The sequence below is a fragment of the Marmota marmota genome, unplaced genomic scaffold (assembly GCF_001458135.2).
Source record: "Marmota marmota marmota unplaced genomic scaffold, marMar, whole genome shotgun sequence".
In the NCBI taxonomy this organism is placed as follows: Eukaryota; Metazoa; Chordata; class Mammalia; order Rodentia; family Sciuridae; genus Marmota; species Marmota marmota.
Window position 1 is genome coordinate 10833669 of NW_025999991.1, and position 21735 is coordinate 10855403.

Below are 21735 nucleotides of genomic sequence, written 5' to 3' on the forward strand. Positions count from 1 at the left end.
CATTGTGCATGAGCACTCAGGAAACCAGTGTCCCCAGTGCCTGGCATAAGGCAGCCTCGCCAGTGGGAGCCTCCATCCCACCTCCCCTCAGTCTGGAGGTAGGGCAGGGGCATGTGCACAGCAACAAGGTTTGCACCTTCTGTCTCTCCCAGTGCTCAGGGGAACATAAGTGGTTCAGGCTTTGGAGTTGCTTGGACTTTGGAATATTTGCACAGACATAACCTGGTTTAGTGTCTCTAACCAAAAATTGCAGAATGCTTCAAGATCTGTTGTCTGTGCTCATTATATATCCAACTTCAGAACATTGTAAATTGCAGATTTCTGGATGAGGGATGCTCAGCCTGTGTTGTGGATTTATTTAGTAAATAATTGCAGACCAGGCATGTGGACCATACACATGTCCCTTGTGTCCCAGAGCCGATACAGTCAAGCCCAGCTGAGCATCCATGACCGGGTACTGAAGGTGGCCGCAGTGGTAGAGAGCCTGGAGAGAGAGTTGGAGCTGCTGTGCCTCACCGGCGTAGAGGACCAGCTGCAGGCGGACGTGCGGCCCACGCTGGAGATGCTGCGCAACGCTGGAATCAAGGTGGTGCCTGCTGTCCTGGCTCCTGGGATTCCTCTGTTAAGCAAACTCTCTTTTCCTTTGGAGTATTGTTCTGTGGCACTCCTGGGGTGGTGGGTGGAAGAATGTGGGAAGCAAAGCTACACCTATCCCCCATCCTTCCTCAGCCTCACAGCAGATATCCAAAAATATCTGCATTGTCCTGCCTTCAGACTTTGCTTCCCCTGGTTCTGTCCATCCACATCACATGTGCACTTCTGAAGGCAGTCGTGAGGACCCACAGCCCCTGCCCAATGTCTACAGTCTGTGCTTTAGCCACAGGCTCTTCAAATCAAGTTTCCTCACTTGCCATCGCCCTGCTGGTCAGAATCCTGTGTCACAGGACTGAGTGTAAACACTCTTCCTGAAATAATCGCAGTCTTGCCAAATCCAAGTTGCCCAAGCAGCTTCTGCCATAGGCAGCACATGTTGGGTGAGGAGCGGAGAAGGGCAGAACCCCAGCCTCACAGGGACATTGGTTCTTACACGCAAGCCGTGCACATGCAGAATCCGGTGTGTCCCAGAGCTTCTGGCTAGGATATCCATCATTACAGAGGATGTCCAGGAGCCTATGCTCTCTGTCTGCGTCCACGCTGTCATGGAGTCAGAAAGCACACTCCTCGCACTCCTGCTCAGCTGCTGAGCTGCTGAGCTCAGCAACAGGGTTTCTTGCAGAGATGGTATGCGCATACAAAGCAAAGGCGGGAATATCTCCTCCCTCTGGCTCCTTGTTGGACATACTGGGTTCTTCTCTGGGTCTGCTGCTGACTCAGGCCTTGGGAGGGTGCCCTGGCCAACATAACCCCCAGCTCCTCGCTACTCTACAGCTGCAGGTTGGCAGCTGACATTTCTCTCATAATTGGTTTGTTGGGTTTGAGTTGAGGTTTGTGGTGCATTTTCCTTGGGAGTCATGTGGCCAACTGCCCTTTTCCCTGGCTGCTGACCTGCCATTTTTTCTTCTGACTGTTGAGGTCCTCAATGCCCGAGAGAACTAGCACTTTCTGGTGTAAGTTTTGTTTTTTAGGAAACTGCTTTCTTACCTCACATTTTCATTGAAGTTGAGAGTTCGGTGACAGGCTGGTTGAGAACATTTATTTTAATACTGTCCAAAGGATTTGGAACCTACTTTTGAGGATGGAAAAAGTACAACTAGCTAGAAAAACTCTAGCTAGACAGGAAAGGTGAACTGAAGGGAAGGTGGGAGGCAAAGCAGTGCCTGGCCCACCTCCCTGCCCAACCCTTATATTCTGGGGAACTTCTGTGGGAAGGCCAAGGAAATCTGGTGGCAGTGGGAAGCAGGCCCTGAGGCTGCATGGTGGGCAGAGCATTGTGCAGACAGGGAGTTCAGTTAGGGAGAGCAGTTGGGACTGGGTATTTAAAATCACCCAAGTCCAGTGACATGGTGCAGCCAGGACACTGGCAAAGGGTGTGATCAGTTAGACACATGTTGGTTTTAAATGCCTTCAGTCTATTTCTCAGTCACGCGTGCCAGATTGTCCATGTGTTACGGTAGTGAACGTTCACGATAGGAAGGTTTGGGCATTAGTACTCCATGATAACCTGTGGGAGGTTTTCCATCTAAAGCACCAGACCCTTTTTCTCTGTACAACGTGTCCAGCCTGACTCCAGATCAGCCTCTGAAGGGGGAAGGCGCATCTCACACTCAGTTCCTGGTGACAGATTGCTAAGCAGCGGTGGTTTGTTCACTTGGCTCCTTATCTTTGTTCCACTAAAGTGCATGAAGACATGTAAATGAGTAGAAAGCACAAGTCTTCAGGCAAGGAGAAGAGCCACAGTTGGATCACACTTAAACAAATAATTAATATTTCATGTTTTTTGTTTCCTGTTTCCAAAAATGTCTTTTGGTATGTTACATAAGAAATCTGAGAAATTCCAATGATGAGAATATTACAGGAAGTTTTTTGATGTTATATAAAATACTTTGATATATATTAAATGCCCAGATATTTTATTTTTTATCTGCAGATATATGTACATAATATGTGTATGTATATGCAGTTTTTTAAATGGAAAAGTAGCATTGTTTGATGTGTTTTATTTGATGTAAATTACTTCTGGCTTAGCTGTGGGCCCTCTGCCTATTTGAGCTTCACCTTCCACCTGAAAAAATCAATAAGTTGAAATAAAATTCTTTATGATCTTGCTAGTGCTGTGTGCAACCTCGTCCACCCTGTTGGTTTGGTTGGAAGGCCATATAAAGTTACCTTTGGGCATCTATAGATATCCACTTTGACTCAGCCATGTGTGACTGACACAACCGAGTTGCTAGTCAACATGCCTCCACATCTCATGGCTGTCTGCACATCACTTTGCTCTTACTTGTTCTGCCTAAGCAAGTCAGGGTAGACACAGAAATAACCAGTTTTCAGTGCATGAAGAACCTCACAGCGCTTTGTAGCCATCACCACCATCCATCTCCAGGACTTTCCTCTTCTTAAACTGTCCCCATTAAACCCCAGCTCCCCAGCCCCTAACCATACCATTCTGTTTTCTGTCTATAGATTGGATTTATCCGGGGACCTCATATAAGTGGAATCATACAGTGTTTGTCCTTTTGTACCTGGGTTATTTCCCTTGCCATAGTGTCCTCACATTCCACCTGTGTTGCTCCATGAGTCAGAACTTCCTCCTTGTTAAGGCTGAATGATATGTCATGGAATGGTAGACCACATCCTGGTTATGCATTCATCTGTCGGTGAACTCAGGTTGCTTCACCTTTGGGCTTTGTGGTAATGCTATGAATGGGGCGGGAGGGGTGTACGAGCAACTGTTCAGGACAGACGCTTTTAAGACATAAAGTATCGTTGCATTGTTGAAGTTCACCAGTTTAAATTGTTTCATAGATATGGATGCTAACAGGTGATAAACTGGAGACGGCTACTTGCATTGCCAAAAGTTCACATTTGGTGTCTAGAACACAAGATATTCATATTTTTAGACCTGTAAGTATGTTTCTGAATCACTTTGAAATTTTAAATGTTTTATCTCACACTTAAAATCTGTTATTTTTGTAAAAATGTATATGCAGTTATTAATTACTAAATATCTTTTTTTAAAATACGTTTTTAGTTGTAGATGAAAACACAGTATCTTTATTTTTATGTGGTGCTGAGGATGAACCCAGTGCCTCAAAATGGGAGGCAAGCACTTTACCACTGAGCTACAGCCCCAGCCACAATTACTAAATATCTTTTTAAAAAGAAATGCTGTCATTTTTTTCTTACTCAACTTATAAAAAACAAGTTAAAATAGTTTTTTAGTTACATTAAATGTAATAAAGAAGATGGCTTTTTGATAGTGACCAAGCTCTAAATTCAAAAGCATTTTTCTGTTATATTCTTAGTATTATTTATTGCTATTTTTAAATAGACATACCTCCAATACATAAAAATAAATATTTATTTTACCATACATTTTTGAATTAGTTACACATATTACATGTGGCTCAGAGGTAGCTCTTGTGAAACAAATTCTAAACACAATGTAGGAATATGTTTTTAAAATATTGCCATTTTCACATTAAATGTTCTTCCTTAATTGACTCAAAGAAAATTAATAGAAGTTATCTAAATTTATGTGTTTACTGTATGTATTAGTTATGACTAAATTTAATTCACACAAAAATAAAAGTTCTTCAGCCTTGATTGATGGTGAGTGAACAGACACTGTGGTCTGTAGCTGTCTGAATGCAGCTCTGACACCTACAGAAATGGCTGTTTGAGAGTCATTTGCATGTAAATGTATTTTGTTTTGAAGCATAGAATCACAAATTAGGCCCTGCAGACTACTATTTGCAATTAAATTATTAATGCTTCTGATAAAACTTTGGATCAATTTTTGTTGACTTTTCAGTGTTATAGCACCACAAATTAAATTTTTCACAATAACCTACCTATTTACAGATGAGTTTGAGATTAATTTGGATCATGAGAAGCTTAATTCATTTCACTCCCATAACATTTATTTTATTCCCTATAAAATCTCCACAGAAAGAATGTTGAAAATGCATACCTTAGTTTCTGACATCTTCTCACTCAAAAATTAATGATATTCCAAGATTATGAATTAATTTTACTCGTTTAGATTGCTTAATCCTTCAGACATCAAACAAAATGGGATAGACGGAAAACCAGGGCAGAGACAACGGGGGATTTTACAGAAGCCTCCCACACTTCCTCCACATTGTGAAAAGACACATCTTTAACACCAGGATCTCAGACAGTTGTGCCTCTCCCCTGGCATGTGGCCAAGGACCCTGTCTCCTCCAGCCAGGGCTCCAAACAGCAACAGTGTGGTGTCCCCACAAATATTACGATATAGTCAAAAATATTTTTTTTATATAAAAAATCATTTTTGTAAACACTGTGGGCTTTCATGCAACTTTTGATAATAAATGTGATTTATTTTATTTAAAAAAACTGGCTGCGTTCCTGGTGCTAAATACCATCTCACCTGCACCCCACTCTGCCTCTCTCCTTGCTAAATCCTCACCTCACTTAGGGCACTAGAATGTGTCTCAGGTGAATTTACTCTCAGAACCGGCCTGACCTGAGCAGAAGGGAAGCCAGCCCCAGGTACCGCTCAGGTGTGTTTCTTGGGTGCGGTGCTTTCTCTGCTTTTATTTGCAGCAAATCGAAAAATGGTCTGTTAACAGTCGATGGAGAGTGCAGTAGAAATTTGAAGGGACCTTGTTTAGCAATTGAGGTTCTCGACACTGTCCAAAGGACCCTACCGTGATTTCTTGAAGCACATCCTATTGGTCTATTGCTCTAATTTTGAAGACTTTTAACCTGTACTAATCTTTTCTCCTCTATGGAGGTGACCAGTCGAGGAGAGGCCCATTTGGAGCTGAATGCATTTAGAAGGAAGCACGATTGTGCACTGGTCATATCAGGAGACTCCCTGGAGGTAAGACCAGGCCCCAATACAGCGTGTGTCTATCTGTCTGTCTCATGAGGCAAGGCTGGGTCCTAATACAGCATGTGTCTCCTGAGGCAAGTTTGGACAATAATATAGAACGTATCTGTCTGTCTGTCCCTTATAGTTATCCAGGGCTTCTTGAGGGATGTGCTGTCAGGTGGCCCTGCCTCTCTGCTGTCTTATGCTTTCCTATCACCCATAAGGCACGTTCAACTGTACAGTCAGGGCTGAGCATGTCCTGGCCTGTACCCACTGTTGAAGGCTGGTGATTTCAGCTGACCCGGATCTCTGCCCCTTGGTAAGAGCTCCACCTCCTTGCAGCCTTGGTGTGGTTCCTGTCTTTATCTAAGCCAGTGATCCAGGCATGTGTGGGTCACCGGAGAGCTCCCAGTCAGGGGAAGCACTCTCTAGTCCCATCTGTCCTCCTCTTGACCCCAGGGTACTAGGAGTGCACAGGTCCTGGTAAGGACTGCAGGTAGCCACACAGGTGGAGTTGGCTTGACTGGACCCAGGCCCTGGCCTTGTTTGGCTGTGGGCCATTCCTGAGGTGGTAGTGTCACTCAGCATCTGGGTCTTGTCCTGGGCAGGGGCGGCTACATAGATGGGCGCCTCTCTCCACACTACTTCTGCATGGGGTGCTGTACTCGATGACCTCAGATTGCATGTGCTGCTTTCCCAGAACAACATGCCCAGAGGTTGGCCCTGAGACCACAAGGCTTCTTACTGACCTCTGGCCACCAAGAGCACCGCTTCAGTTGCTCTCCTTTCTCAGGTTGCAGAGGCTGCATCTGGCCCCTGAGTAGACATGCCTCCTCAGGCCAGGGAAGTGGTCCTGTGCTATCCACAGTTGCGTCCTGATTTTATGTTCCCATCTCTGAGTCCAGGGGAAGACTCCACAGCTGGCTGAAGAGTTAGTGAGCCAGAGTCTGAAGTGCTTATTAGTCCAGTGGCATCACCCTGCACCTCTCTATGCTAGCTGGAGCCATGGCCACTGTGCTTCCTCAGTTACCTGGTCACTCTGTCCCTTGGCTGTCACAGTCTGTCTCTCTACAACACCCTCTCTGATGGCCCTGTAGGTGCCGGGCCCTCTTCCCGGCAGGAAAGGGCACAGGGCACTTTCCTATCTCTACCATGTTGGTTGGTGTCATTTGTACTTACTGTGTGTGTTCGAGTTTTGCAGGCATGTGGTGTGAATGACCAGACTGTCCTACCGTGGCCCCCCACTTCCCATCCTCCTCCTGTTCCTAACATATGCCAAAGACCCCTTTAGGCCCCATATTTTGTTATTTGTTGCCATGTCTCCAAATAACAGTGTTTGTAGAGCTATAAGTTTGGCTCATTTAAGTTTTTTATTGCATCTATCTAGTGCCTGCTATTCATTATCTGAGCTTCCTTGTGTACAACTAAAAGAAATAAATATTTTTTTAAAATTATGCAAATGAGAACATCAAAGCAAAGGAAACGAAAACAGTCAAGTTGTGCAAGAATGAGCACCTTGCGGTCACCAGGTGTATCTGCAAATGTGGCTTTGGGCTTCTTTGTCCCCAAGAACAGAAGAGAAGATGGCAAGAGATACCAGTGGCCACAATCCCTGTTCAGACAGGTAGCAGTGTGCTCTGGTGTGCAGCCAGTGGCTGGGGAGAAAGAAGCACTCTCTTCTCAGGGCTTTTGTTCCTGTGGTCGGAGGACCTGGAGTCTGAGACCTGTCCTTCGTGCGAGGAGAGCATTTCAAAGCTCCTGAGAGAGTGAGCAGGCTCAGTGCCCTCCAGGCAGTGCATCGAGACTCTGGTTTTCTTGACCAAGGGAATGCACTGGGAGCTGGTGGACTCCCCTGTTCCTTGGCAAGGGTCGTGAGCACTTGATATCCGAGGTCAGTCAGGTGTCTTCATCACCACAGTGCTGGGAAGGAGGGGCTGGAATCATCTTGAGCAGCTTTCCCCAGAGTGGCCCAAACACTGGCCCCAGTCACATCAGCCTGGAGACACCTTTTGCCTCATGGCCACCAGCTCTGGGCCTGACCACCCTCGCCGTGCTTTGCCCTTCCTGGTGGCCCTCGTTGTCCAGCCGTGATGCACTGGTCTCCCCCACCTCACCCCTCCTCTTCTTACAGGGCCGTGGGCCCACTGGCTGCCACACCCCCCAGCTCCCACAGGGTCGGCATGGTCACAGGTGAGACCCAGAAAGACCCCTGGTTTTGCAGCCCCTGTTGTGCTCCGTGCCTTTGCTCAGCTGCAGAAGCGCGCAGTGCACAGTGAGCGTGGCGCTCTGTCTTGCAGGTCTGTCTGAAGTACTATGAGCACGAGCTCGTGGAGCTGGCCTGCCAGTGCCCCGCCGTGGTGTGCTGCCGCTGCTCTCCAACCCAGAAGGCCCACATGGTGACACTGCTGCGGCAGCACACGGGGAGGCGCACCTGTGCCGTCGGTGAGCCACCCGGGCTTCCACGTGGCGGGGGGAGGGGCATAGCAGAAGGGCTGTTGGTGGGCGGGAATGCCACCTCCCTCCTCAGCAGTGAGACTTTAAGAGCAGCTGGCTTCTTGACGTCGCAGGCAAAATCGTGTTTCATCCCTGGCACTAGATTGATTGAATCCGTGTTACTGAAGATTCCCTAAAACAATCCCAACTGGTAACACAGAAAACATGACGATGGATAGGTGCTCTATTTATTTAATACCCAACTTCTTGTGCTTCTCAGGTGATGGAGGAAATGATGTGAGCATGATTCAGGCAGCAGATTGTGGCATTGGGATTGAGGGAAAGGTACGTCTGTCTTTTTGTTTTATGTATTCTTATCACATCCTCAGCACATGTACAGCCCACACCTGCGTTTAGCATGCATTGGGTCTGCACAGAACCAGTGCCTCCTGGGTCCACATGCGTTTAAGGTCCTCGTTTGTCCAAGCCCTGAGCTGTGTGCTTGAGTAAGAGATAGGTAGGTCAGAGTCACGCCCTTCTGTTATTTACTCCATAACTGGATGCCTGTCTGAGATGCTTGTAAACCAAAGTGGGTTGGCAAGCCCTCAGCATCCCCCAGTTCTCGTGGCCTGCTGGGACTTATCCTCTAAGATACTTGTGCATGGGGCTTGGCTGGACTGTCCCCAGCACACCTTGGTTGGTCTCTTCAGTACCACAGCTGCTCTCCTCTGTTTATCTACCACTTCCTCTTCATGGGCATCCCTAATTCCTGGCCATGTGAACCATGGTTGTGGTTTGTCTTCCTGCCAGCCTTGACCACAGCTCTTATCGTGGCTTAAGTAGGAACATACCAGAAAGACCTGGAAAGTTCACCCAACTTGAGTTGGCTGTTTCCTTGACTGCTTTGTCTGAAGTGTTTTACAGCAAATTTTGTGAAGTAGGAGATAGAATTTGCAGTCATGACAGAGCTGAGGTGTGGGGAAGGGCCTTGAATGGTGTGCTCCATACTGTCCCTTTGCCTTACTTCTGTGCGGCTGCTAGACTGCTAAAGCCATTTCTTCTGCAGCACTTGTGAGCACCTCCTCCTGATGCCCACAGGCAGGCACCTTTAGGCAGGCGGGCAGGCAGGTGCCCAGTACAGACCTGATACACCCACATCACCCGATGCCCGGGATGCCCTGTGGGGAGCTTCCAGGGCCATGCAGGAGGAGCTGCAGGTTTCCATCTGTCCGGGCCAAGCTCCCGAGCTCAGCTCACAGTGTGCGTGCTCCGCAGCACAGTGTTCTGCAGAGGCGCCTGTGTGTTTCTGCTCCAGGAGGGGAAGCAGGCCTCGCTGGCAGCGGACTTTTCCATCACACAGTTCAGACACGTCGGCAGGCTGCTCATGGTGCACGGGCGGAACAGCTACAAGAGGTCCGCAGCTCTCGGCCAGTTCGTCATGCACAGGGGCCTCATTATCTCCACGATGCAGGTACTTAGGCCTTTTGTGTCCAGGGTGCCTGCAGAGGGTGACAGATAGCACTTAGAAGCGACTGTGACAGCATCACAGCTTCATTGGATGTCGTATTTTTAATTAGATGTGTTACTCACTCTGAGAAACCTGCATGCAAAATGATGTTCAGGTGACCAACAGCGCCTGTTTCTAACTTATGGTTTTCTGTCTTTAAGGCCGTGTTCTCTTCAGTCTTCTACTTTGCGTCTGTCCCCCTGTACCAGGGATTCCTCATGGTGGGGTAAGTGCAGTTCCTTGCTCATGGTACCCAACTCAACAGAAAAATGCGTGTTGAATACTGAATGATATTTTGGGCAGTTCTGCATCCTTTGTCATACAGTCAGCATTTGGGATAAGCACCACTGATGTGAAGGCTGAGGCTGTGCTTGGGGAACTCCGGGCAGTACCTGCACACTTGTGCCTCTTGCGACTGCTGCTTCATTTTTCACACAGATTGTGTGTTCATGGGGAGGCTGTAATTTGTGTCAGGAAGTAGGATGGAGCTGAAATCTTATAAAAGAACCCCATGGCTTATGAGAGTGGCAGAACCAAGGGGTAAGCATTTGTGGAGCCTGTCATTCCCAGAATGGAGCCAGCTGGGCCAGCTGCAGGCCTCTCAAAGCCTGTCCCTGTCCTGGCAAGAAAGCGGGTCTTCATGTGGGGACTTGACAGTCACCAGTCAGGAACACACAGAACAGAAGGCACTGGGCTGTCTGCCTCCTTAAATTTGGGTGAGACATGACCTATTCCAGAACAGGCACTAGAAGTCTGTCCCCAGCAGCAGTGAAACCTCACATCTGAAGATCCAGTGCACCAAAGCATGCTGCACACATGAGCTGGAGTAAAGCTAGGTGATCTTAGCCACCATATCTGTGAGACAGGAGTTTCCTCTAAAAGCAGTTAAACTGGGATCTCACCCCCTCACCCACTGTGGTCATGCAGAGAGATGACATCAGCACGGATGTTAGTGTGTGGCCATGCCTCCGCTGCTCTCTGTGTCTGCAGAGATCACCGCCTACCCCAGAAAGGGCTGCCTCCTATGAGCAGAGCCTGGGAACTTGGTGACCACTTACATCCATCCCCATCCCACCCCATTGTCAAGAGGAGAAGGAGAGGCCTTGGCTCAGTGGCTTGCTCGTGGGAGGCATGGCCAGGCTAGGCTCATCAGCCAGCTTCCTGCACACTTGTACCAGCACCTCTCCCTGTGCTCAGCTTCCTTCCGGGCAGCAGAGGACACATGAGTGTCTGTAAGAGCATCCTAAGTGCTGTGTTGTCTGGTCATTCCTTGAATCCCCAGAATTCCTGGTAATGTGAGCAAGATACAGAGGAATGGCGGTCCTTGCGAGTGTTAGGTTTTTGTTCCATGTGAGGTGCCCGGGCATTGATCGCATCCCAGTCAGAGCCAGTGGGAGTGCTGCCTGCCGTGCCTAGGGCTCCCACCTCACCCCACTTTACCTCCCCTCACCCCACCCACCCTCCAAGCCAACGCTGCATCCTACTGCCCTTCCTAGTGCATCTGCCTGTCTCCACAGAGCACTGCGCCCCCTCTGTGGATCCGTGTGTTCATACTGGCCTGTCCAGGCAAGCCAGGATAATCTCCCATCTCAGGGTCCTGAGCACTGCCACCTTGAGCTGGTGCTAGAGAAGAGAATGTGGACATGTGACCACAGAATGGCATGATTCAAAGGAAGAGGGCCTCATATCTCAGACTGGGAGTGCATACTGCCTCCCAGTCACAGGAGACTCCGTGTCCTCATCTGACAGGAAGTTATAATATGGAGCCTCAGGTGGTGGTATGTGGCATGGACATGCCACATTCCAGCATAGAGCTCAACAAACCAAAATTAACCCGAGTCTGCCTCTACCATATCACCCAGCACAGGCTATCCCAGTTGGTACTCTGGTCCAAAATAAATGATAGCTTATCTTCACAAGAAAAATTCATGCAGTGAATGTCGACTGCAGTATTGTTTGTGATAACCCCAGACTCAGGGTAACCACAGTGCCCCACAGTGTGCAAATGAATGGCTAAGCAACCAGGGCCCCTTTACCACCAGGATGCTGGTGCAGCCATACCCAGGGTCACCTTCTGGGACCAAGCAAGTGGAGAACCCCAAAGGCTGCCTGCCGTCTGGTCCATTGTTCATGTGGTAGTCCACAAAAGAGGTAGGGATGATAGAGATGGAGAACAGGTTGTTTCTGGGCTGAAGGAAGAGGCAGGTGGGCGGCAGGGTTCTGTGTGGGGACGCTGTCTGCGTCAGCATCCCACCAGCAAGGCTATTCTAAAGTGCGACAGAACACTGCCCTTGGGGGAGTTGGGTGAGGTACTAGGTACTTCATGTTAACATGACAACTGCAGAGAAGTCTGACCTCAACCTGCAAATGTTTCATAAGAAATGTTTATCTTTAAATGGATTCCACTCCCAGTAAGCATTTATGGCTTACAGAACATGCTACTGATCAGAAATAATCTTACTGTGTTGCCAACTTCGATGTTTTATCTTGTTTTCATGGGATGTCTTGGGTTTTTGAAACTTCAGTCTACCTCTAATTTTAGTTGTGTTGCAGACATTTTTCAGGCTAACTAAATGTTCTTGGCCTCTAAGGTATGCAACTATCTACACCATGTTTCCAGTGTTCTCCTTGGTGTTGGACCAAGATGTAAAGCCAGAAATGGCGATTCTTTACCCAGAGCTGTACAAAGACCTCACCAAGGTATGGCCCTTTGCCCACAGACTGCACACACGTGCATTCTGAAGTCTTGTTGGTAGTCGTTGTCCTTGCAGATACTTCTTACTTCTCCTCTGCAGTTTTGACATTTTTCCTCTTGAGTTAAAGAGGGGAGGGGACCTCTCAAGTGTTGACCGTAGAGCTCCAATGGCACACATGTGTTTAACAGCCTTTGGAGCTTCTGTGAGCTCAACGGGCAGGCATCCTTGGAAACCGAGAAGAGCTTGTGCCTTGATTTCTGTGTGAAGGACCCTTACTGCCTGTGCTTCACCCAGGCAGCATGGATGCCCTTTCCCAAAGAGGTGCTTCTTATTTATTCATTCCCAAAACTAGAAATCGATGGCATCATTGGCCAGGCATTTTCTATAATCCCCAGTCTCTAGTGTTGGTTCAGAATTCCATCTGAAAAGTGGCTGGCCGTGTTGTCTAAGTCCCTGAGATGTGTGCGCTGCTGTGCAGGGATGCTGTGAGGAGAAAGTCCACCTGGCAGCTTTCCCTGACTGACGGCACAGGGATCTACTTCCTTGACAGTGTGCTCTGTTAGGAGTCAAATGTTCCTGAAGGCAGTTTTGAGTTTATCATGTTTGTATATGAAAGCATATTTTTATTTCATGGAAAATTTAAGGACACAGTAGAGGAAAATCTCAGCTCTCCAGATATAAATTCTGGTTGCTTTGAAATTTTCCACATTGAAAGCTTCTCTTGAACCACCACTGAGAACAAAACCCACCCAGCCCTCAGTCAAACTCAGAGTTGTTAGAGCTCTAGTATTGTGGAATAGGGAGGAAAGAATTCAGTGCTCAAGAAGCAAAATTCTGGTCCAGCTGACTGCTAACTAGCAGACTAGACTCCGGCCCGGCTGATCCTTATAGATGCTAGTCAGCTAACCACATTAACAGACCAAAATCTAATCTATTAATCACTAACGGAATTAACTATTTCAGCCAACCATGAAATGATGGATGACTAGTCCAGTTGACCACTAACAGGCTAGATTCTTGTCAAGTTAGTCACTAATTAACTTTAGGCCACCTACCGCTAAGACCAGACTGTGGCCTTGCTCACTAGCTACCCAGAGTAGTGCTTGATGAGTCATGTTACATTTTGAATTTCTGAATTACATTTTTTTTGTACTAATCTGATGGAAAAGGGGTTGTGAACTTTCTTGAAAACCTCTATGTCTTTTATCAGGACAGATAGACCTACTTCAGCTGTGTGCACAAAACTAGGTATAAATGTCAAGCATTATTATCATGCTGATAATGTCGTGACCAGCAGGGAGATCCCCAAGCTGTGCACTCAGCAACTAGAGGACTTGTGGTTGATATGCTGAAATGACGAAGCCTTTGTGAGGGTACGGAGTGGGGCCAGTGGTCCAGAACCACAGGGAGCTTTGCAAAGAATCTGTTTCCATAGCTTATGCACAGCCCCATTTCCCGAGACTGGGAGTGTTTGTTCAATGCTCGTTCATAGCTAGCAGGCAGAAATCGTCTCTTCCTCACAAGCAGAAGCCCAGAGTTTCTGGTTGTACACCTAGGCAGTTGGTACCCAGCAGAGTCAGGACCTCCATGTTAAGGAGGATGCTCATCCGCAGGTAACAACAGCAAGCACAAGCTACCAGGCATCACATGGCTGTGGCCGGCTCTGCAGACTCAGGTCCTATCCACTGTGGATATCTGAATTATCCAGGTACAAGAGCTGCAGGCAGGCACCAAGCATCTGCCAGACCGCTCTTGCCTTGGGCTCCAGCCACAGGGTCAGTGCTTGCTGTCATTAGATGACCCCACTTAACAGGGTGTTGCACACAATCTGACTGAGCTGTATCTCAGCCAGCGTCTGAGTCTCCGTCAGGCAGCCAGGAGTTCAGAACGCTTCAGTGTCCTACACACTGATCCTACATTTTTTTGACAAGAATTCCATCTCTCATTTTCTCTTAAATTTCATTAAGATCTGAAAATCTGTATTCTTTTTATCTTTGTAGTCTCTGTTTCTTTAAAAATCTAGTACTCTTCAAACCCTTTGAATACAAAAGTGCTCAACCACAAGTTGGTAGAATTGAAGGTTTTTCCTTCCTGAAGCTAAAGAACTGTTTTTGAAGGTTCTTCTTCTGATCACTTGCCAATGCACCAGTACAGCTGTTCTTTTCACCTTCTCTAATAACCCTGGTAGCCAGAGGCTGGCCATGCTGAAGCAGGACACCAAGCAAGCATCCTGATGCAGCAGGCATGGTACCAAGGCTGGAAAACACAAGTGTAGCCCCTGCTCTTGGCAAGCCTGCATAATAGCAGGAAAAGAAAATGTTGGTCCCTGGTAAATCACAGGACAGCAGTGTGGAGTAAGGCATGGACTGCAAATGATCATCCCCAGATAGTTATCCAGCATGTGCCACACCACTCATCCAGAGGCACAGGAAATCTATGATTTCTTTTGGTGGGCACAGCCCTTGCACATCCAAGAGGAAGTACTGTACTCTTCAGTAAAATATCTTGGGTCTTTTGTGTTTGATTACCATTCATTTCAGTCTAGAAGTATAAATGATGCAAGTATCACACATCTGCCTTACTGTTCTAATGAGGTCAGCCAGTCCTTATTCCTCTGTCTCTGTGGCCTAAATTACACCAGCTCTTTGGTGTCCATTACCAGGTGTGGTCATGGTAGTCAGCAAATGGATGAGGGAGTGAAGGAATCAACTTGTGCTTTTCTTATTCGTAAAACTGTATGGATGTATTTGCAGCAGCAGCACTGAGCGTCCTCTTCTGAGGCCCAGGACTCGCTCTGAATCACTCTGCTGTACTCATGCTGAGCTCAGTCAGTGAAACAGGAGACTGATGCACTCACACCTCATGACCCTGCAGTCACCTCCATAGAGCCCGATGCCTGTGACCTCCAAAGAAGCTAAATACACCTGTAATCCCAGCAACTCAGGAAGCTGAGGCAGGAGGCTCAAGGCCAGCCTGAGCAACTTTGTGAGGCTGTCTCAAAATATAAAAAGGGCTGGGGATGTGACTCAGCAGTAAAGCACCCCTGAGTTCAGTCGCCAATACCAAAAAATACACACACACACACACACACACACACACGCAAGCCAATAAGGCCAGGTGCAGTGGCCCTCGCCTGTAATCCCAGCTGCTCAGGAGGCGGAGGCAGAAGGATCAAAAGTTCAGAATCAATCTCAGCAATGGCGAGGCACTAAGCAACTCAGTGAGACCCTGTCTCTAAAAATGCCCCTGAGTTCAATCCCTGATACCCAAGGGGGGAAAAAAAAACAATGAGTCTCAAGTGCAAGGAGCAAGACCAGAGAAGAGACTATGCCCAGCAAAGCCAGCCAGGTCACTCTTCCTGTCACCTTGTCCCATTTGCAAAGACATCAAGTAGGTAATGGCATGCTGATCTTCACATAAGCCTGAGGTTCCCCTGGTCCAGCTACTAGAACCACTCCACTGTTTCTTCTTTTCTAGAGAATATTCACAGAATGATTTTTTTACGGGGTGGAGGGTGCTGGGGATTGAATCTGGGAATGCTTTGCCACTGAGCTACATTCCTACACACCATTCTACATTCTTAGACCTTCCTTTTGATTTAATTTTTATTTCATATCTTTGAGAAGGGGCTCACTAAGTTGCTTAGGGCCTCTTAAATTGCTGAGGCTCACCTTACTTGCATCTTACTGCCTCAGCCTTCCGAGTCACTGGAATTACAGGTGTGTGCCACCATGCCCAACTCAAAATGCGTTTATCTTTTGAAATGTATATTTGTGCTATTATATAATTTTTTAAAATAATGGTGAATAAGGCAAGAAACAGAAAGTAAAGACATGGAGATTAGAAAGTAGACAATAAAAATATTTGTAGGTGCCAAAATTAACTAAGTACAAAATCCCAAAGAAAGAAAAAAAATTTAATAAGTCATTTCTAATTCTGTATACAACCAGTAAACAATGAGGTCAGAAGAAATGTAAGCACCATCTGCAGCATTTGCAGTAATACACAAATAGGCTGAGCACTCAGGGCAGCTCTGAGAGCACATGCAGGCCCCATGTTCTAGAACCGTGCAGCACCACAGGTAGGCAGTGGTGGCACGTGTATGAGTGGGGAGACTGCATGTTGCTGACTGTCAACAGGCACATTCTGCACTTCAGATGGAAAAGCAGGGAACTGGGTTTGGCAAAACAATTTAGGAAACACAGAGTTGGTAGACTACTACCTGCTTTCAAGGCTTGCTGTACTGCGGGCCATACGTGATTAATCAGTCAATAATGATGAGGGTGATGTCAAAATGGCACAGAAAGCAACCCCAAAGACCTCCCAGTGGCTGAAGTGGAACCCAGTCAGCAACAGAAGAGATGACAGTCTCATTGTAACCAAAGAGTGCAGTAAAAACCGCATCCAGGCTGATACACAAACAGCCCACCAAGGAGTGCATGATTGGCAGAGGATAGATGGAGGTCAGTAGGACAGAGGAGAGCCCAGAAACGCACCCATAGGCATTACTGGCCTTTGACAGGAAGTCAGGCAGAGGAGGAGTGATACCAACAAATGGTGTCAGGACAGCTGGCTACCCACATGCGACAAGAGCATCCCAAGTGCAGGGTCATTTACAGTGGACCATGGCCTAGATGCACATGGTAAGCCTTCTAGAAGAAAATGCAGGAGAAAATACGCATGACCTTGGGACGGGCAGCACATTGTTAAGTAAGACATAAGGCCAAAAGCAGGACTCATAAAGGGAAAACATGATAAAACAGACCTTTGCTCTGTGAGTGATAGAGCTAAGTATATGAAAAGACAGGACACAGACTGGGAGAAACACTTCAAGTCATACAATGGACAGAAGACTGTTCGTGTATGTGAGGAACCCTTAAAATTCAACAAGAAAATATCCCAGTTTAAGAGTGAGCAAAAAATCTAAACTGACACCATTCCAGAGATGATGTACAGACGTCAAGTAAAAATAAACATGAGAAATGCTGAACGTCATTTTTCTTTCAGGGAGTTGCAAACTTAGGTGACAGTGAGATAGAACCACACACTTGTTAGAATGGCCAAAACACACAGCACTGCCAGTCTGGAAGCTGGGGGACGGACGTGACCCCGCAGGAAGACTCTGCTGGTGGGAATGCAGAGTGGGACAGCCACTGGAAACAGTTCGGCAGTTTCTTATAAAATCAAACATAATGTGTATGTGACCTAGCAATCCTATTCTAACTGTCTAACCAATAGAAGCAAAAACTTGTGCTCACTAAAATTCTGTCCACGATGTTTGTGGCAGTTTGTCACACTTGCCCCAAACTGGAAGCAGCCAGATGTCCTCAGGCCAGTGAGTGGATGAGCATTCCAGGGAAGGTGCAGCCCTGCTGAGGTAGCATGGGGACAGCAGGAGTATGACCTTTGAGTCTTCCCACACAGAAGAGTCTTAAATGCCTCTTACTGTGCAGAGGAGCCCGATGCCACATTGCTTGGATTCCGGTGCCTGAAACCTGGGAGATATACAACTGTAGGTCCCAGAGCAGATCAGTGGTAGAGGGGGGTTACCAGAAGGGGCTGCTGTATCTGGCACTGTGGTGTGCACACCTGCCTGTGCATGCCAGAACCCCTGGGACCTTGCCTCAGAAGGGACCAGGCTGTGGTAGATGTATCAGCACCCAATCACATAGAGTGGGTGGGAGGGCAGGAGCTGCCTGAGTGACCTGGGATCTGCTGAGAGGCCAGAGACAGCAGTACACAGCCTGTAGGATCCTGTGATACATGCACTTTCACAGGGAAATCCCCTGTGTCCTGGGTATAGAATAGGTACAAACAAGTAGCAGACCTGTGAGCCAGGCCAAGTAGGAGCACCATGATACCAGAAAGTAAGGAACTGCTCAAAAAATCAATAATGATGGGGATGATGCCAAAAGGGCATAGGAAGCAACCCCAAAGACCTCCCAGTGGCTGAAGTGGGACCCAGTCAGCAATAGAAGAGATGACAGTCTCATTACCACCAAAGAGTATACAGTAAACAAACCGATCCAGGCTGATTCGCAGACAGAAGCCCCTTCCCCTCTGAAGAATTCCAGTGGTAAATGTGAAGGAGCAAAGGAACAGGGAGGCAAATCAAGGGCCCCCAGAGCCGCTGTCAGCGAGCACCCTTAGGGTAACTGAGCTTCGGAAAGAGACTGAAGAGAAACTGCTTTTGCCTCAGCTGAAGTTGGCTTCCCCAAGGTGCTCACTGTTACCAAGGCGCACACAGCAGTTCAGAGGCGGAGCCCCGGCAGCACAAGCCAGTAGCTCCTTGGTGGCTAGTGGATGCCCTGGTGTCCTGCTGGAGCCCTTTGTGGAGTCCCTTCCCAACTGCCTCATCCATCCTTCAGAGACATCCTGCAGGCCCAGATTTAGGGCTTCTACAGATCTGATTGGTGGTTTGAGAAGTGTCCAGGTCATCAAAGACCAAGGAGGAGTCAGGAACTGGCCAGGTAGCAGGACACAGGGTTCTGGAAAGCTGGTGACGTCCAGTCAATGCAGCCCTTGGAGAGTTTCTGGTGCGCGCTCGCTCTCTCTCTCTCTCTCTCTCCAAAATATTTATTTTTTTAGTTGTAGTTGGACACAATACCTTTATTTCATTTATTTATTTTTGTGCCTTATTGAGGATCAAACCCAGTGTCTCTCACGTGTTAAGTGAGTGCTCTACCACCGAGCCACAACCCCAGCCCTTTGTCTCTCATTTTTAATTGCCTCTTTCATCTTTCTTCTCAAGACTCATCAAAAATTATTGTTATGTGAATATAACAACCAGGTTTTGTGTTGTAAGTTGAGAAGACAGGGCTGGAGAACACAGTAGTGAGAAAAGTGGTAATGAACAAAGATACATGTTTCTGAGCATCTGGAACGTCCCTCTACGGGTCCCAACTTCAACCAAACAGGTAGTACATCACCTGTGTGCATGGCAGTCTCTTCCACACAGACTCATGCAGCATGCACGTGTGGACATACATGTCGGTATGATCCACATGTCACATGCAGCTTGGCTCTCATCCACTCATGTGCTCATGGGCACATGTCAACATGGATGTCAGTGTGATCCACACATGTTACACACAGCTTGACTCTTTGTACTCTAATTTATTCAAAGTGGATTAATGTTTTCTTAAAATTCTTGATTTCATTTTTTGCATTTTTGGTGCATTTATAATTGAAACAAATCTTCTTAAGTCTATAATGTTTAATTGGCAATACAGCAGTAGCGTTTATTGAATTTACTGTTTCTGGGTTTGTGTGTATCTCCTTTCATGGCGTAATTTATTTAATCAGCATGAGGTCCGTACTACTGTCATCTCTGTTTCACAGAAGAGGAAACTGAGGTATGTAGATTAGATTCAGAGCCCAGGGACATGGCAGAAAGGGTGTGCTCGCTGGGGCTGACTGCAGGTGACCTTTGTCCTCATCCCAGGTGCTCGCATGTGCGCCTGTTGCGTAGACTGTGGTCCTGTGGAATCTGTGTGGCAGACACGTGAATCCATCCATCAGAGCAACAGACAGTTCTTTCCTCTCCAGGAAGAGCAGCTGTTTACAGGAAACGTGCTGCCTCCGTGTGTGTTCCTCCAACACATGCAGGGAGGTTTTGTCTCGTAAGCTACACGGACTGTGAGTGGGCTTCCATGTCAAGATCAAGGCTATCTCTGCCCATCCCTCTGAGTCTGCTCATTAGTCCATGACTTGCTCAGTCTGCTCGGATATAGAAGCTTCCGAAGAGGTGCCATTTGACATACTATTTGAAACAAGCATCTATTAATGTTTGCAGCTGACAAGAGAAATAGTATACGCCCCTTTAACCTTCAACCTAAATTGGTATTTACCTCACATAAGTAATGTGAAAGCTTTTCAGCAAATCTGATTACAAGGAAAATATTTATTATATCAATAAATTATAATATATCTTTATTATTTCAAGAAATTAAAGCCATGGGGCTAGAGTTGTAGCTCAGTGGTAGAGCACTTGCCTCTTAAATGTGAGGCACTGTGTTCGATTCCAAGCACCACATATAAATAAGCAAACTAAAAAAAAAAAAGAAAAAGGTCCCTCAACAACTAAAATAAAGAAAGAAAGAAATTAAAGCCAAGCACAGTGGCATATGCCTGAATCCCAGTGGCACTGCAGGAGGCTGAGGCAGGAGGATCACAAGTTCAAAGCCAGCCTCTGCAACTTAACAAGGCTCTAAGAAACTCAGTGAATGAGACCCTGTCTCTAAAAAAGATACAAATAAGGGCTGGAGATGTCGTCCAAGGTTAAGTGCCTCTAAGTTCAATCACTGGTACCAAAAAAAAAAAAAAAGAAAGAAAGAAAGAAAAGAAATTAAACTTTTAAATTATTCAAGTAAAATTTGCTACATGTGTAATTACAGATGGTTCCCATGACTAAAGACTAAATGTTGACTAGTGTCCAGTCAGAAATATGTACTTAGGAAATATGTACTAAGAGAACCTGCTTAAAATATGTCAGTGTTTGTTTCTGCTTTTTTAAATCTTACCTTTTAATAATTCCATATGTCTGAATCTTGCTTCTTACACTCACATATGGAGGACTCGGCCTCAGTCAGCTGCTCCACAGGTGGGCACTCGTAGCCAAGGGAAGTGCTTGAATGGAGCTATCACTGTCCTTTACAGTAATAGAACTCAAGTCCACACACCTGCTCTTGGTGGGCTTCTGTGGGTCTACAGCTGGAGTTCTGCTCAGCACACGTATTTTCTCTTGGGCATATTCTTATTGCTAAATGTCCCAGCAGCCACCAGGAAGATAAGTGCCGGGGTCCAGATTCTGTCTGGTATGTGCATCCTTGCTGTGTCCTCTGGTATCCCCAGGGCCCCCATGACTGTCATCTGGCTATCCATTCGTCATAAGAAACTGTCCCCTCAGTAGGGAAGCCCCAAACCAAATACACAACTTTGGACTCTGATAAGTCATCACTGAGCACCAGTAACATACAGTGGGAGCTTGAGGAAGCCAGCAGGCTTCTGGGGTTTCTTCACCTGTGGAAGGTTCTGCCTGTCTTAAGTGAGATGCCACACTGCTGAGAACAGAAGCCACAGCGCCAGGTGATCTCTTCTGGGCCTGTCCCAACTCTCTGTAGTGCTGCAGGGCCTCCTGTGTCAAATCTCTATCACCAAAAGCCAGGGCTCTGGGTCCTTGGCTGGCTTTCCTCCTCAGATTGGAGAATCTCAAGGAGAGGGTGAAGTAGAACAACCAGGCCAGGCCCTGGTTTGTGATGCACCCCCAGTAACCTGCATGCAGTTCAGAGTGTGGAGCCAGCAGGAAGCCATTCTGTTTGTCAGCAGAGGCCTGACTTACCGCCAGCTCTTCCATTTAAGGCCCAATCAACTTTTACTTGAGTTGCCGTGGACTCTTCTAATTGAGGAGATCTTATGTCTTGTACATTTTTTGTCTGAAGACACTAGAAAGTAAATACAAGAATATTTATTCCCAAGAAACAAAGAAGTAAAGGGAAGTTATTTTTATTACAAATATAATTTTGACCCCTAGTTCATTTAAAAGTTTGTCTACCGAGGGCTCTTCCTGGCTCACTAGG

The 21735-nt window shown here is 46.9% G+C and overlaps 1 protein-coding gene across 5 annotated transcripts in view; it reads left to right on the forward strand.

Moving 5' to 3' along the window:
* Atp9b (ATPase phospholipid transporting 9B (putative)) overlaps positions 1-21735 on the forward strand; it is a 244536-nt gene that overhangs the window by 218676 nt on the left and 4125 nt on the right. For all 5 annotated transcript variants that reach the window (XM_048806674.1, XM_015499591.2, XM_048806675.1 and 2 more), the window contains 8 exons: positions 416-586; positions 3466-3564; positions 5441-5530; positions 7819-7963; positions 8235-8299; positions 9270-9425; positions 9623-9687; positions 12053-12161. In XM_048806674.1, coding sequence (XP_048662631.1) covers positions 416-586; positions 3466-3564; positions 5441-5530; positions 7819-7963; positions 8235-8299; positions 9270-9425; positions 9623-9687; positions 12053-12161 — 900 coding nt within the window. The remainder of the gene's footprint in view (positions 1-415; positions 587-3465; positions 3565-5440; positions 5531-7818; positions 7964-8234; positions 8300-9269; positions 9426-9622; positions 9688-12052; positions 12162-21735) is intronic.